This window comes from Genypterus blacodes, unplaced genomic scaffold (assembly GCF_046128005.1).
Source record: "Genypterus blacodes isolate CSIRO-AG114 ecotype Tasmania unplaced genomic scaffold, CSIRO-AGI_Gbla_v1 ptg000072l_1, whole genome shotgun sequence".
NCBI lineage: Eukaryota > Metazoa > Chordata > Actinopteri > Ophidiiformes > Ophidiidae > Genypterus > Genypterus blacodes.
The window spans coordinates 1887225-1904550 of NW_027466882.1; the positions used below are offsets into that span (position 1 = coordinate 1887225).

General features: G+C 42.1%; 3 protein-coding genes across 3 annotated transcripts; all 3 read left to right on the forward strand.

Annotated features, from left to right (window-relative positions):
• Positions 1–1718, forward strand: LOC143005834 (zinc-binding protein A33-like). Its single transcript, XM_076157236.1, has one exon. The coding sequence runs from the start codon at positions 1–3 to the stop codon at positions 1432–1434; it is 1434 nt and encodes a 477-aa protein (XP_076013351.1). The 3' UTR covers positions 1435–1718.
• A 3596-nt stretch (positions 1719–5314) lies between these two features.
• LOC143005829 (zinc-binding protein A33-like) lies at positions 5315–6861 on the forward strand. Its single transcript, XM_076157230.1, has one exon. It carries the CDS (start codon positions 5315–5317, stop codon positions 6746–6748), a length of 1434 nt encoding a protein of 477 aa, XP_076013345.1. The 3' UTR covers positions 6749–6861.
• Positions 6862–13425: 6564 nt separating this feature from the next.
• Positions 13426–15359, forward strand: LOC143005802 (nuclear factor 7, ovary-like). The gene has a single exon (XM_076157190.1). The coding sequence runs from the start codon at positions 13426–13428 to the stop codon at positions 14902–14904; it is 1479 nt and encodes a 492-aa protein (XP_076013305.1). The 3' UTR covers positions 14905–15359.
• Positions 15360–17326: the final 1967 nt, after the last annotated feature.

The following is a 17326-nucleotide window of genomic DNA, read 5'->3' on the forward strand; positions in this document are numbered from 1 at the left end:
ATGGCAGAGAATAATGCTCTTTTTGAAAGTTACCTGAGCTGTCATGTGTGTACAGAGACGTTCAGAGATCCTGTGACTCTGGGCTGCAACCACAGCTTCTGTTCCAGCTGCCTGGAACTATTCTGGAAACAAGCTCAAAACAAAAACTGTCCGATTTGTATAAGGAAATCATCAAAAGATAATGTTGGACCGAACTTTACTTTGAAGGAACTTGCTGACTCCTTTGTTGGGAAACTGAAGTTAAGACCATCTGAGACTCAGAAAGAAGAGAAAGAGGAGGAAGAGGAGCTGGTGTGTAGGAAACATAAAGAAAAGCCCAAATTGTTCTGTAAGGACGAGCAGAGAGCTTTGTGTTCTGTCTGTGAGTTCTCACTCCATCAAAGTCACAATGTGGTTCCTATAGAACAAGCAGTCAGTGAGCTGAAGGACCAACTGGAATCTGACTTAGAGTCTCTGCAGGACAAGAAGAAGAAATACAGAGAAGCTAAAGAAACATACAATAAAATGTTTCAACACTCCCAGAAGCAGCTGATGTCCACAGAGAAGCAGATCAGAGCCCAGTTCAACAAGCTCCAGCAGCTCCTGAAAGAGGAAGAGGAGTCCAGACTGGCAGCTCTGAGGGGGGAAGAGGAGCAGAAGGGGAAGGCTATGGCCAGAGAGATGAAGATGATTGAGGAGAAGCTCTCCTCTCTCTCAGACAGTATCTGTGCTGTTGAAGAAGAGCTGCAGAAACACAACGTGTCCTTCCTCAGCAGTTACAAAGCCACTCAGAGCAGAACCAGATCCCAGTGCTCACTGTCAGATCCACAGCTGCTCTCAGGAGCCCTGATAGATGTGGCCAAACACCTGGGCAACCTGTCCTTCAGAGTCTGGGACAAGATGAAGGACAACATCACCTTCACTCCTGTCATTCTGGACCCAAACACTGCAGCCAGATGGCTCTATCTGTCTGATGACCTGACCAGTGTAAGACGTGTAGACACACACCAACAGCTTCCTGATAATCCAGAGAGACACACTAAATATGCCGCTGTTCTGGGCTCTGAGGGCTTCAGCTCAGGGAAACACAGCTGGGAGGTGGAGGTGGGAGACCTTCCTCACTGGAATGTTGGTTTTGTTAAAGAGTCAGCTGACAGGAAGGGGAAGAGGGATGTTACAATAAAATCTGGACTCTGGTGTTTGGTGCTTTATAATGGAAAATACACTGATGGATTTGGTGGGACAGTGAGAGTGAAGAAGAGTCTCCAGAGGATCAGAGTCCAGCTGGACTATGACAGGGGGGAGGTGTCCTTCTACAACCCTGAAGACGCAACTCACATCTACACTCACAGAGACACTTTCACTGAGAAAATGTTTCCATATTTCAGTGTTGGAAAAGCTGCTGATGCAAAGAGCAAAGAGCTCAAAATCTGTCAGGCTGAGATTTCTCTGTGATTTTCTGTTTTGGTGGTGGAGTTAGACTTTTCATTATTCACTGTAGGAGAACTGAGATGAATGAACTTTTATGACTTTGATCAACTTTATTCGTGGGTTAAGTTCGTTTAAACATGAATGTCACGTTATAAACTAAGATTATGTTCAAGGAAAATGATTTTAAACTAATTAAGGATGAAATTATTTAAACATTGATTTTGTTTGTCGTGTCTTATTTGTAGGTTTCAATCTGTGATCATTTGAGATTTAATCCAGAGAGAAACACTAAATATGTTGTGTTTTACTGTCCAGGATGAAGATGTTGTGATGTAATCAGCTGTTTCCTGTTTACAGTGTGTGTGTGTGATGAGGTTGAGGTTCTCTCATGTTAGCTTGTGTTTCTCCATCCTGCAACATTTAGAAAGGTTGAACGTCTGCTTGTTTCTCTGATGGAGGTTTATGATCCAGAGAAACATGAAGCACAAAGTCATGTGGAGGGTTGAGAGAAATACATTTGTCACCACTGTCACTGTTGAAATGTTTCATGGAAGTGAAATCATTTGATCTGTGCACAAATATTAAATCATCTCTTTCATCATCTCTTTTCTGTGTGTATCCATAGTTAAACAGTGCAACATGTTGTGCGAACGTATCTGCTGTAAACACACAGAGACGTTGACTTTCTATTGAAACTGACATTTTATTGATAACACATTTTGTGTAAGTAGCAGAAACACGTGTAGCATGGAAGAGAACAGAGCAATAATCTGCAGAATCAGAGAACTAGAGGATGAATATGATCATACAGACCAAAGGGAGACAAAGGGGAAGAAGAGAGAGACACAGCAGAGAAACCAGAGAATCAGGCTGGAAACAGAGCGACGAGGAGGAAGAGTGAAAGACGACGAAGAGGAGCAGACTCAGTGTTGTCAGTGCAGCTTTGTGAGTGTATGGAGGAAGAAGATGGCCCAGGTTCAGAGTGACCACAGTCACTGCAGCTCATCTCAGTGAAGCTTCATGTGACTGAAGGCAGCAGAGCCTCACTGAGCTCAGGATGACAACAACAACACCATATTGGCTATAAAAGATGAAAAGTGGAGAGATGAAGATCATTTAATATAAACTGCAGGAGGGTTTCAATTCATTTGCATCCAGATTGAATGTCCTTATAAATGTAAACGTTGTGTTTCCTGCTTGTTCAGTACATAAGATCATCTGGAGCAAGAAGAGCTCAGACTTTGCTTCCATTGATAGAAAATAGAGAAACTATCATTGAAAACACAAATAAGCTTCTGTTTATGAGCCAGAGTCCTTTAAAGGAAACTTAAACATTATGTGTTTAACCTTTTTACTGCAGATGATATGATTATAATATGATTATTGATTTGTGTGATTAGATTTTCACTTTCCTATATTCAAAATAAACACGATTGTCTAAATATTGAACTTTATTCTGTATTTTAACACTAAATTCCTCTTATTGTGCAGCTACATGAAAGCATCAGTCTGCTGTCCATCTGCTGCTCTGTTGGTGCTTTACTCTGTGTGATTGCGCCCCCTGCTGGAGCTCCTCCTCTCTCTGCGGCGCCTTCTTTCCTGTCAGCTGCTCTGGAGGTGTGCTGCTCTGCTCCTCAGTGTTGTTCTTTGCTTTGGCTGATTTGTGGAGGTTTTCCCTGATTTCTTTCTACATCTGCATTTGCTGTCTGCACAGAGTCACAGCAGAGGAAACCGTCACTGCAGCTTTGACATTTTCATTCCAAATGTTAGTGAGACGTGCTGCCATGATGGATGCTTTAAGGGGAAATTAACAAACTAGAAGACTGACCTGTTGTTTCCTCTCATCAGGACCACGTCAATACATCCTGCTTCTTATACAGCTTCTTACCAAAGAAACTCATAATTCCACAGAGTTTATTCAACATATTAACAATACTTTCATTTAAAATGAATATCTGCTGAGGACAAATGTTCCCATTGGCGTCTCTCCGGCTGTCTGTGGCTGCAGGTCATGTGTGTGATGTAAACATGGGAAAGTGGGAGTAAAAACAAAGCAGCATCTCCAGTGGAAAGTAGTTTGGAGGCGTCCAACAGTGTGTGAAGAGTCTCACCTGTACTGGTTCATTTCCTGCCTGCAGAGTGGGTCACCTTGCTGTTACACCAACATGCCTCAGGGTGTCGCCGCTGTGACTGAAATGAGTTTATGTGAATATTTATCTCTTGATGGCACATTGTTCTATGTGAAAGGTCCTGAAGGTCATCAGAGCCAAAGAGGTTTGAGGCACAGAAGAGGCTCATTCCATCTGTAAAGACTTTGAGGAGAGCTCAACAGGAGCTCATACTGGGCAAAGACAAACACAAACTAAACTAGAGATGCAACATCTAAAAGGTTTTCTGGCCTGGGTTGGCTGCTGACGTTCATAAATGTGCAAGTAACAGATTATCTGAGGGGAATGACTGTGGTGGTGATTACAGCACTGTTCCTCTTTATCAACAACTCATAACAAAGGAATAAAAGAGAATGTATAGAATGTATATGCATAGAGAGCATGGAGAGGTGTTGAGAATGATGTTAAGTTAAATGAGGTTATTAAATAATGCAACATGTCCTTTCATTAAAGTGTGAACAGAGTGTGTGATCATATTTCTTGTTCTCTGAATGAAGCTTAGAAACAAGTCTCAGTTTCATCAGTCAGTATATTTTACATTTCATTAGTTAGAAGCTTTACATTATAATGAAAGTCCTGTATGTACTTGACTCATCTACATCTGGAGCAGTGGCAGCTGGAGTGCAGTGGGTGCTGCTCCTCTGTGAGGCTCCACATTACAGTCATGATCAGTCACACTTTGACACAGGAAGCATGAATACCAGGCTGCAGGGCCATTTGTCATGTTTAGGCAACAGGACCTCAAAGTGGACGGAATGAGTTGTGGATTTAATGTTGATGAAGAGGAGCAAACACAGAGTGAGAGCGACCAACCAGCCGTCTGCTGAATCCAACACAAGCACAAACCTCACTGTGGTTTGAGTTCATATTTAGTTTATGTTTTGTCCTTTGGCCTCTATGTTGAGGTCAGAGTTTGACGCTCGTATATCTAAAGCTAAAAGCAAATAAGATCAGAGGAGATTCATGTGGTTTATCTGGTGATCAGAGACACTTGGAGTCTAAAGTGCAGGATGATAAAAGCTAATAACGTGAGCTGCAACTATGAATGAGACTTTGATCGTCTAATAAAGTCTGATGGTGTTTCTTATTCTGAGCCTCCTGACTTTCACTCACACATTCATGCATTTTACTCTTGTATGCTGAAAACATCAGATGCCAAATTTGGTTCAAGCAGAAATCTTCCACTTCCTGTTCATTTGTCAGTCTTCATCTCTCACAGTGCTGAAGTCACCAGACAGAGACGAGAGGTCTGCAGTGTTTGGGATCAGAACTTAACAGCTGAAGTCAATCCTGTCCACCCTGTCCCACAGCCTACAGGACAGATCGTCCACGTGTTTTATTGGCTGCATTTGTAATGGGAGGCAGTGGCTTTGTGGGTAGTGCTTCCGCTTGGGAACCGGAGGGTCGCCGGTTCAAGCCCCTGCCGAGGTGCCCCTGAGCAAGGCACCGAACCCTCAATTGCTCCCCTCTCTGCGAAGGGTGGTAAATGTAATGTAAGTCGCTTTGGATAAAAGCGTCTGCCAAATGATTGTGACGTAATGTAATGATTAATGATTAACTTGTGAAAGAGGAGGTGAGAATGAAAGTAGATTCATGCATTGTTGAACAGAGCCGAGACGCCATTACCGGGAGTGAGATCTGCACTGAGAAACATCATCTTGTGGATTAAAAGAAGAAGATTTAGGGAACTTTGATTCAGTGAGTGGATATTCAACAATAATTTGGGCGAAGAGAAAATGGCAGAGAATAATGCTCTTTTTGAAAGTTACCTGAGCTGTCATGTGTGTACAGAGACGTTCAGAGATCCTGTGACTCTGGGCTGCAACCACAGCTTCTGTTCCAGCTGCCTGGAACTATTCTGGAAACAAGCTCAAAACAAAAGCTGTCCGATTTGTAAAAGGAAATCATCAAAAGATAATGTTGGACCGAACTTTACTTTGAAGGAACTTGCTGACTCCTTTGTTGGGAAACTGAAGTTAAGACCATCTGAGACTCAGAAAGAAGAGAAAGAGGAGGAAGAGGAGCTGGTGTGTAGGAAACATAAAGAAAAGCCCAAATTGTTCTGTAAGGACGAGCAGAGAGCTTTGTGTTCTGTCTGTGAGTTCTCACTCCATCAAAGTCACAATGTGGTTCCTATAGAACAAGCAGTCAGTGAGCTGAAGGACCAACTGGAATCTGACTTAGAGTCTCTGCAGGACAAGAAGAAGAAATACAGAGAAGCTAAAGAAACATACAATAAAATGTTTCAACACTCCAAGAAGCAGCTGATGTCCACAGAGAAGCAGATCAGAGCCCAGTTCAACAAGCTCCAGCAGCTCCTGAAAGAGGAAGAGGAGTCCAGACTGGCAGCTCTGAGGGGGGAAGAGGAGCAGAAGGGGAAGGCTATGGCCAGAGAGATGAAGATGATTGAGGAGAAGCTCTCCTCTCTCTCAGACAGTATCTGTGCTGTTGAAGAAGAGCTGCAGAAACACAACGTGTCCTTCCTCAGCAGTTACAAAGCCACTCAGAGCAGAACCAGATCCCAGTGCTCACTGTCAGATCCACAGCTGCTCTCAGGAGCCCTGATAGATGTGGCCAAACACCTGGGCAACCTGTCCTTCAGAGTCTGGGACAAGATGAAGGACAACATCACCTTCACTCCTGTCATTCTGGACCCAAACACTGCAGCCAGATGGCTCTATCTGTCTGATGACCTGACCAGTGTAAGACGTGTAGACACACACCAACAGCTTCCTGATAATCCAGAGAGACACACTAAATATGCCGCTGTTCTGGGCTCTGAGGGCTTCAGCTCAGGGAAACACAGCTGGGAGGTGGAGGTGGGAGACCTTCCTCACTGGAATGTTGGTTTTGTTAAAGAGTCAGCTGACAGGAAGGGGAAGAGGGATGTTACAATAAAATCTGGACTCTGGTGTTTGGTGCTTTATAATGGAAAATACACTGATGTTGTTGGTGGGACAGTGAGAGTGAAGAAGAGTCTCCAGAGGATCAGAGTCCAGCTGGACTATGACAGGGGGGAGGTGTCCTTCTACAACCCTGAAGACGCAACTCACATCTACACTCACAGAGACACTTTCACTGAGAAAATGTTTCCATATTTCAGTGTTGGAAAAGCTGCTGATGCAAAGAGCAAAGAGCTCAAAATCTGTCAGGCTGAGATTTCTCTGTGATTTTCTGTTTTGGTGGTGGAGTTAGACTTTTCATTATTCACTGTAGGAGAACTGAGATGAATGAACTTTTATGACTTTGATCAACTTTATTCGTGGGTTAAGTTCGTTTAAACATGAATGTCACGTTATAAACTAAGATTATGTTCAAGGAAAATGATTTTAAACTAATTAAGGATGAAATTATTTAAACATTGATTTTGTTTGTCGTGTCTTATTTGTAGGTTTCAATCTGTGATCATTTGAGATTTAATCCAGAGAGAAACACTAAATATGTTGTGTTTTACTGTCCAGGATGAAGATGTTGTGATGTAATCAGCTGTTTCCTGTTTACAGTGTGTGTGTGTGATGAGGTTGAGGTTCTCTCATGTTAGCTTGTGTTTCTCCATCCTGCAGCATTTAGAAAGGTTGAACGTCTGCTTGTTTCTCTGATGGAGGTTTATGATCCAGAGAAACATGAAGCACAAAGTCATGTGGAGGGTTGAGAGAAATACATTTGTCACCACTGTCACTGTTGAAATGTTTCATGGAAGTGAAATCATTTGATCTGTGCACAAATATTAAATCATCTCTTTCATCATCTCTTTTCTGTGTGTATCCATAGTTAAACAGTGCAACATGTTGTGCGAACGTATCTGCTGTAAACACACAGAGACGTTGACTTTCTATTGAAACTGACATTTTATTGATAACACATTTTCTGTAAGTAGCAGAAACACGTGTAGCATGGAAGAGAACAGAGCAATAATCTGCAGAATCAGAGAACTAGAGGATGAATATGATATAGCAGACTCAGTGTTGTCAGTGCAGCTTTGTGAGTGTATGGAGGAAGAAGATGGCCCAGGTTCAGAGTGACCACAGTCACTGCAGCTCATCTCAGTGAAGCTTCATGTGACTGAAGGCAGCAGAGCCTCACTGAGCTCAGGATGACAACAACAACACCATATTGGCTATAAAAGATGAAAAGTGGAGAGATGAAGATCATTTAATATAAACTGCAGGAGGGTTTCAATTCATTTGCATCCAGATTGAATGTCCTTATAAATGTAAACGTTGTGTTTCCTGCTTGTTCAGTACATAAGATCATCTGGAGCAAGAAGAGCTCAGACTTTGCTTCCATTGATAGAAAATAGAGAAACTATCATTGAAAACACAAATAAGCTTCTGTTTATGAACCAGAGTCCTTTAAAGGAAACTTAAACATTATGTGTTTAACCTTTTTACTGCAGATGATATGATTATAATATGATTATTGATTTGTGTGATTAGATTTTCACTTTCCTATATTCAAAATAAACACGATTGTCTAAATATTGAACTTTATTCTGTATTTTAACACTAAATTCCTCTTATTGTGCAGCTACATGAAAGCATCAGTCTGCCGTCCATCTGCTGCCCTGTTGGTGCTTTACTCTGTGTGATTGCGCCCCCTGCTGGAGCTCCTTCTCTCTCTGCAGCGCCTTCTTTCCTGTCAGCTGCTCTGGAGGTGTGCTGCTCTGCTCCTCAGTGTTGTTCTTTGCTTTGGATGATTTGTGGAGGTTTTCCCTGATTTCTTTCTACATCTGCATTTGCTGTCTGCACAGAGTCACAGCAGAGGAAACCGTCACTGCAGCTTTGACATTTTCATTCCAAATGTTAGTGAGACGTGCTGCCATGATGGATGCTTTAAAGGGAAATCAACAAACTAGAAGACTGACCTGTTGTTTCCTCTCATCAGGACCACGTCAATACATCCTGCTTCTTATACAGCTTCTTACCAAAGAAACTCATAATTCCACAGAGTATATTCAACATATTAACAATACTTTCATTTAAAATGAATATCTGCTGAAGACAAATGTTCCCATTGGCGTCTCTCCGGCTGTCTGTGGCTGCAGGTCATGTGTGTGATGTAAACATGGGAAAGTGGGAGTAAAAACAAAGCAACATCTCCAGTGGAAAGTAGTTTGGAGGCGTCCAACAGTGTGGAAAGAGTCTGACCTGTACTGGTTCATTTCCTGCCTGCAGAGTGGGTCACCTTGCTGTTACACCAACATGCCTCAGGGTGTCGCCGCTGTTACTGAAATGAGTTTATGTGAATATTTATCTCTTAGTGGCACATTGTTCTATGTGAAAGGTCCTGAAGGTCATCAGAGCCAAAGAGGTTTGAGGCACAGAAGAGGCTCATTCCATCTGTAAACAAAATAATAAACTTTCATTATGCATCAACCCCACCATCGTACAGAGCATGTAACACATGTCCCACACGGGCACTCTGGAGCTTTTAACCTTCAGATGCGTAAACAACTCAATAATACAAATAGTAAAAATAAAACAGTAAACTAGCGCTGTCTAAAAGTACCCCTCAAGTGTTTTGATTCAAATTGAAGATTTACCCACAAAGTCATGTATGTTATAGATTCAGGAACAGTGTATCACTCTGAAAATGAAAGGATTGGGGGTCAATATTTATGGCTGCTCCCTGTTTTCCTATTATTATGTATTAGATTAAATTTAAAATGTTCCCACTTCTGTAGAATTTTAGTCATTTGTTCAGTTGTATCCCCCAGTCAATAAACATTTGTTCTTTTTGATGGTACGCTCATTTGAAGATTGATTCCAGAAGTGTCAATGTACAGACCTTGTGGTGAACACCAGCTTTTTACTTTTAATTTACATAATCCATCTCTCCCTAACAAATTGACATGAATTTTAGAGCAGTTTGTCTTCCGTTAGTCTTCGTTGGGGTGACTGATCACCAGAACCCCGTTCGGTCCAATTGGGAGCTGGCCACGGGTTTGATGGGCAACTTTGGCGATTGTGTCCGGGCTGCCCGCATCCCCAGCAGAGTCTTGGAGGTCTTTGTCTTGGAGGTCGTCCCCCCTTGCCTCCTCTGCGGTGCGATGCAGGTGGTCTCCTCATCTTTGGAGCCTGTTGTTGTAATCGTTGCTATTGGGAATAGACATTGATGATGGGAGGGGGTTGGACAGGAGGTGGAGCAGAGGGTTGAGTGACAGGTGTCTCTTCACCTGACTGATTGTTCAGAACTGGGACTTGAAAGTTTTTCTTATATTTGTTAGTCAGTTCACTAAGTTGTAGCTGAGCAACTTTCTTTTGAATGTCTTTCTCCTGCGCCCTCATTCTCTCCTCGTCCTTTCTGTATTTTTCTATGGCATGTACCACATGGTCACAGAATTCTCTGTGCGACTTTGATGTCAGTCCCACAACGTCCTCCAATCTGCTTTTTACTGAGCTTGGCATGGCCTCTATCACTGATGTTCTGAACAGTGTGGTTAGTAGAGGGCTTCTCTCAGCTTCATCCTCAGTTTCCTGCCTCCATCGGATATTCTTTCCTCAGGGCCCCCCATAAGCCAGCTCCATATGGATTGAATTCAGTTCCATCGGGTAGTGGATCAATCATCCAGTGTGCGCCACTCATGCCCAAGACATTTTCCATCGTTGGCGCCCCCATGGTTCGGGCCCACAGTGCCTTAATGTCACCAAGAGCCAATATTTTGCCCACTGTCTCTTCTTCGAATGCTTTTATCCATTTGCTGGCCGCCTCATGGATGTTAGGAAGTCGAGCAATCAGCCCCTCAAGGTCGAGTGTTTGCCAAGGGATATACTGTCCCTGTGCCCCCTTTATCAATATTGGATATTGCCCAGGGTCATATCTGTCTGGAGGCCTTATTGCAGGTCTGTATCTAAGGTCATAATCGTTCTCTTTTCTTTTGGCCCCCTGTTGGCTTCCTGCAGCAAATGTAAGACTTCCTGCTGCAATATCTCTCTTTTCTACTTCCAGAGGTCCTTCAGTCTAACTTCCTCGAGCTTCACTTCCTACTTTGCTCTTTCATATACTGTGTCTTCTCTTCTCCTTTAGCATCTCTTCGCCCTTTTTCCAATTCTGTCTCTACTTCTATCTCTTGATACCTGGTATGTTCCTGGTTTTTTTCACCTAGTTGGTCAAACTTCAACCAATATGCCTCTGCCTCTTTCTCTTTCAGAGCCTGGTTTCTCTCTGCAAAACAATCTAAGACTTTTGGTTTGACCTTTGTAACTTCCTTGTTCCTTTCTCTACTGTAAACTTTTGGAGTCGACTCTTTGTATTGGACAGGAGATGCTCTGTAAGGAGCTAAGTCAATGTCTCCTGAAACACTAGCTGTTTCTTTGTCTGCTTCGTCTGATTTCTCTCAACCTGTTCCTGTAATTTGTGCCTTCATCTTTGAACAATTTAATTGTCTCTTCCTCTTTCTCTCTCTTCTGTTGTCTTTTCTTGCCTTTGTCCGACGGTTTGTAGTCTTTTATTCTCAGTTGCATCTCTTCACATGCATTGACATCAAATGTGCCTCCAGCTGGCCAGGGACTGCACAGGTTTTGAGTTAGCTTTACCCATTTTTCAGATGTTTTCTCTATGTCTTTTTGCTCAGGGGATATTTCATTCCCAAGAGGGTTACCGGTATCCCGTCCATTTCTGCTGTACGTATCAACAATTTCAATATTGTCTTTTGATGTTTTTATACCTGGATAGGCTCAATTGCGTAGTTTTAGAACGGCAATAATTACAATTTGGTCTTATTCACTAAGTTAAGCAGCATACATGTTTTAAGCACAACTTATAGTAGTTATATGTCCTAAGTCACCTCTTCTTAAGCACTTATTCTGAATTCAGCATCTGGTGATACATTTAAATTAAACAATGCAACAATATATGCCAATACTGTATTGCAGCTCTCAGTTTATGTACAGAAAATGTGGTGTAAACCAAACAATATTAAATGGTCAGACCTGACTCCAGAGAGTCTCAGATGGGGAGGAGGGAAGTCAGCCTCTCTCCTTTCTTCCTGTTTAGCAGGCCCGAGTGTGTGAGATCTAGGCACGCCCACTCGGCGGTATACGCCCCTCCTATGCTTCAGTCGGGCACAGGACAGCGCTGCGTACACATCTGTCTCAACACACTGGGTGAATATAGCAATACAGCACAGAATATAGCAATAGTTAAGTTTCAGCTATTTTTCTACCCAGCAACAGCAGTGCTCCCGCAGCACACAACAAAACAACACTGCAACAGGTTTTTAACCGATTATGTTGCCAGAAGGAACATTCAACCATTAATTTTGACCACTACTTTATGGTACAAGTTTTTACTAGTTGTACTTCTTCTACAATTTTCAGCTGCAAATTTCAGATTTTAATGTACTTCGTATTTGCAATGGGGCCCAAACTGGACACACACACGGCTCCCTTTTGTTCTTGCAGTCACACACACAGGGACCACTTCCTCACTACACACATGCATTCAATTCTGTCAGCGCTGACCACACACATACCCACACACACTGCTATTGTCAATTTAAATATTGAAGGGACAGCAGTTGTAACAATTAACAACAGCTTATATGGCAATTCTAAGATTTCTGTTGTTTTGAATTACATTACATTACATTACATAACATTACGATCATTTGGCAGACGCTTTTATCCAAAGCGACTTACATTACATTACATTACCACCCTTCGCAGAGGGAGGAGCAATTGAGGGTTCGGTGCCATGCTCAGGGGCACCTCGGCAGGGGCTCAAACCGGCGACCCTCCGGTTCCCAAGCGGAAGCTCTACCCACCTATCTCTCTATTTGTCCAAATTATTTGTTTACTCTGATCTATGTATCTCTGAATTTATAACTTTAGTTAGGTCTCATTGAGAAGTGGGCAAGGTGTGATTGTCCTGGTGCGTGTCTCTCTCTTTCTCAGGGTCTCGGGAGACAAAACCCAAGCTCAAGTACTTAAACGGGACCTCTTATGCATTATCACTTATCTACTCTTATTGACCCCTTATTCTTCAACTTTTAACTTTTAACATCAACTTTTAGATTTTTGAAAATTTAAAAAGTCAATTTCAATTATGCAGAAATACAGCAAATTTCCACATCTAAAATGCTCCAATTACTGTAGTTTTAATTCTGTAAGTACACCTATATGTTCTAAAAGGTTTTCTTGCCTGGGTTGGCTGCTGACGTTCATAAATGGGCAAGTAGAGGCAAGGCAAGGCCTCTATGTTGAGGTCAGAGTTTGACGCTCGTATATCTAAAGCTAAAAGCAAATAAGATTAGAGGAGATTCATGTGGTTTATCTGGTGATCAGAGACACTTGGAGTCTAAAGTGCAGGATGATAAAAGCTAATTACATGAGCTGCAACCATGAGTGAGACTTTGATCGTCTAATAAAGTCTGATGGTGTTTCTTATTCTGAGCCTCCTGACTTTCACTCACACATTCATGCAATTTACTCTTGTATGCTGAAAACATCAGATGCCAAATTTGGTTCAAGCAGAAATCTTCCACTTGCTGTTCATTTGTCAGTCTTCATCTCTCACAGTGATGAAGTCACCAGACAGAGAGGAGAGGTCTGCAGTGTTTGGGACCAGAAGTAAAAAGCTGAAGTCAATCCTGTCCACCCTGTCCCACAGCCTACAGGACAGATCGTCCACGTGTTTTATTGGCTGCATTTGTAATGATTAATGATTAACTTGTGAAAGAGGAAGTGAGAATGAGAGTAGATTCATGCATTGTTGAACAGAGGATAGACGCCATTACAGGGAGTGAGATCTGCACTGAGAAACATCATCTGGTGGATTAAAAGAAGAAGATTTAGGGAATTTTCATACAGTGAGTGGATATTCAATAATAATTTGGGTGTGAGAGAAAATGGCAGAGAAAAATGCTCTTTTTGAACGTTTCCTGAGCTGTCATGTGTGTACAGAGACGTTCAGAGATCCTGTGACTCTGGGCTGCAACCACAGCTTCTGTTCCAGCTGCCTGGAACTATTCTGGAAAAATGCTCAAAACAAAAGCTGTCCGATTTGTAAAAGGAAATCATCAAAAGCTAATACCGGAGTGAACTTTACTTTGAAGGAACTTGCTGACTCCTTTGTTGGGAAACTGAAGTTAAGACCATCTGAGACTCAGAAAGAAGAGAAAGAGGAGGAAGAGGAGCTGGTGTGTAGGAAACATAAAGAAAAGCCCAAATTGTTCTGTAAGGACGAGCAGAGAGCTTTGTGTTCTGTCTGTGAGTTCTCACTCCATCAAAGTCACAATGTGGTTCCTATAGAACAAGCAGTCAGTGAGCTGAAGGACCAACTGAAATCTGACTTAGAGTCTCTGCAGGACAAGAAGAAGAAATACAAAGAAGCTAAAGAAACATACAATAAAATGATTCAACACTCCAAGAAGCAGCTGATGTCCACAGAGAAGCAGATCAGAGCCCAGTTCAACAAGCTCCAGCAGCTCCTGAAAGAGGAAGAGGAGTCCAGACTGGCAGCTCTGAGGGAGGAAGAGGAGCAGAAGGGGAAGGCTATGGCCAGAGAGATGAAGATGATTGAGGAGAAGCTCTCCTCTCTCTCAGACAGTATCTGTGCTGTTGAAGAAGAGCTGCAGAAACACAACGTGTCCTTCCTCAGCAGTTACAAAGCCACTCAGAGCAGAACCAGATCCCAGTGCTCACTGTCAGATCCACAGCTGCTCTCAGGAGCCCTGATAGATGTGGTCAAACACCTGGGCAACCTGTCCTTCAGAGTCTGGGACAAGATGAAGGACAACATCACCTTCACTCCTGTCATTCTGGACCCAAACACTGCAAACGGATGGCTCTATCTGTCTGATGACCTGATCAGTGTGAGACATGGAGACACACACCAACAGCTTCCTGATAATCCAGAGAGACACACTAAATATGCCACTGTTCTGGGCTCAGAGGGCTTCAGCTCAGGGAAACACAGCTGGGAGGTGGAGGTGGGAGACCATCCTGTCTGGACTGTGGGTTTGGCTAAAGAGTCAGCTGACAGGAAGGGGAAGATGTATGCTTCACCAAAATATGGACTCTGGCGTTTGTCTCATCGTAGTGGAAAATACACTGATGTTGTTGGTCAGACAGTGATAGTGAAGAAGAGTCTCCAGAGGATCAGAGTCCAGCTGGACTATGACAGGGGGAAGGTGTCCTTCTACAACCCTGAAGACGCAACTCACATCTACACTCACAGTGACACTTTCACTGAGAAACTGTTTCCATATTTCTATGTTGGAAGAGCTGCTGATGCAAAGAGCAAAGAGCTCAAAATCTGTCAGACTGACATTTCTTTGTCTGCGCACTTCCAGATGAAAATCACGGATCACTGTACTGTGATGTAAGGGACTAATCTGAATTTAAAGCTGTACTATGTAAGATTTGTATGTAAACATACTGTCTTCTCTGCTTATTAAAGGAGCTGAGATCACAGACAACAAACACAAACAACATCTGAGCCACTGAGAATACTAACTGTAGAGTAATTAGATTGAACTAAACGGAAGTTGTTTTTCTTTGAACTTTGTGGGTTTATAAAGAGAGATGTCGGCTCATGATGCAGAGTTTCATGTAAAGGTGTCAAAGGGTTGTGTGGTGGTTTAGTTTCACTCTCATTTTGTAATATGTTAGTTCACAAACACTGTTATTAAATACAGAGTCAACACAATGGAACGCTTGTCCACACAGTTGGGCCGTGTGTCAGTATGTGTTCATGTCTCTAGTCTGGGGTTTTCATTATCTCATTCCAGAATTTAGGAGATTTAGATTCTCAAAATGTATTAAACATACTATTACTATATTGACTTTCTATTGAAACTGTCATTTTATTGATAACACCTTAACACATTTTCTGTAAGTAGCAGAAACACGTGTAGCACGGAAGAGAACAGAGCAATAATCTGCAGAATCAGAGAACTAGAGGATGAATATGATCATACAGACCAAAGGGAGACAAAGGGGAAGAAGAGAGAGACACAGCAGAGAAACCAGAGAATCAGGCTGGAAACAGAGCGACGAGGAGGAAGAGTGAAAGACGACGAAGAGGAGCAGACTCAGTGTTGTCAGTGCAGCTTTGTGAGTGTATGGAGGAAGAAGATGGCCCAGGTTCAGAGTGACCACAGTCACTGCAGCTCATCTCAGTGAAGCTTCATGTGACTGAAGGCAGCAGAGCCTCACTGAGCTCAGGATGACAACAACAACACAATATTGGCTATAAAAGATGAAAAGTGGAGAGATGAAGATCATTTCATTTAAACTGCAGGAGGGTTTCAATTCATTTGCATCCAGATTGAATGTCCTTATAAATGTAAACGTTGTGTTTCCTGCTTGTTCAGTACATAAGATCATCTGGAGCAAGAAGAGCTCAGACTTTGCTTCCATTGATAGAAAATAGAGAAACTATCATTGAGGACACAAATAAGCTTCTGTTTATGAACCAGAGTCCTTTAAAGGAAACTTAAACATTATGTGTTTAACCTTTTTACTGTGATGATATGATTTACTTTCAATCTGATTCTGACTTATATTTGTAAATTATTGATTTGGCTGATAAGATTTTCACAACTTTCTTTATATTCAATGCAAACACTGATAAATTAGAAATGCAATTCTGTAAATACAAAACTGAAATGAATCATATTCAGCTCAATACCTTTGCATAATGGTCTGGTAGATTTGTCTGTCTAATAACATGTCTGCTATTCAAATGTTGCTCTGATTGGTGCTTTACTCTGTGTTATTGCGCCCCCTGCTGGAGCTCCTTCCCTCCCTGCAGCGCCTTCATTCCTGTCAGCTGGATCAGAGTTCAACAAGTTCTCCTCCAACTCTCTCAGTGACGTTGAAGAAGCTGCTGCTCTGCACTGACAACATCGAGCCGCGTAGTAAAGCTTGCTAAATAATCATCATCACATCCCCTCATAGTCATCCTCTAATCACTGTCATCTTCATTATATCAAGGCAAGGCAAGGCAAATTTATTTGTATAGCGCATTTCATACACAAGGCAATTCAATGTGCTTTACATGATTAAAACATTAGACAGTTTAAAAATCAACAATAAAACATAAAAACATTTAACAGAATTTGAAATCAACAATAAAATGGTTAAAAACATTACTCTCTGTCATAAGCAGTAGAGAAAAGAAGAGTTTTTAACTTAGTTTTAAAAATGTTCACATTTGATGCAGACTTCAGTTCAGCTGGCAGTTTGTTCCACTTCTTTGCAGCATAACAACTAAAAGCTGATTCATCATGTTTGCTGTGAACTCTAGGCTCCACTATCTGACCTGTGTTCATAGATCTGAGAGACCTGCTGGGTTTATACCTGATTAACCTCTCGCTAATGTATTATGGACCAAACCCATTCAGAGATTTATACACCAGCAGCAGAACCTTAAAGTCTATTCTGAGGCTGACTGGGAGCAAGGACAGCAGACCTAAAGGAAGCATATAAAGGCTGAACAGAAGGGGTCCAAGAACAGAGCCCTGAGGAACCCCACAGGACATCCTTAATCTGTCAGATTTAAAGTTTCCAATGCTTACAAAATAACTCCGCTCCTCCAAGTAGGACTTGAACCATTTCAACACTTTTCCATTTAGTCCGACCCATGTTTGCAATCAGTGCAACAAAATGTTATGGTCAACAGTGTCAAATGCAGCACTTAGATCCAATAGAATGAGAACAGACACTTTTCCTGTATCAGTGTTCAACCTTATGTCATTTAGCACTTTGATAAGAGCTGTTTCTGAGCTATGATGAGAACGAAAA

What these genes read in the sequence shown, in the direction of transcription:
- LOC143005834 (XM_076157236.1), top strand. Translation starts at nt 1, where the DNA reads ATGGCAGAGAATAATGCTCTTTTTGAAAGTTACCTGAGCTGTCATGTG.
- LOC143005829 (XM_076157230.1), top strand. Translation starts at nt 5,315, where the DNA reads ATGGCAGAGAATAATGCTCTTTTTGAAAGTTACCTGAGCTGTCATGTG.
- LOC143005802 (XM_076157190.1), top strand. Translation starts at nt 13,426, where the DNA reads ATGGCAGAGAAAAATGCTCTTTTTGAACGTTTCCTGAGCTGTCATGTG.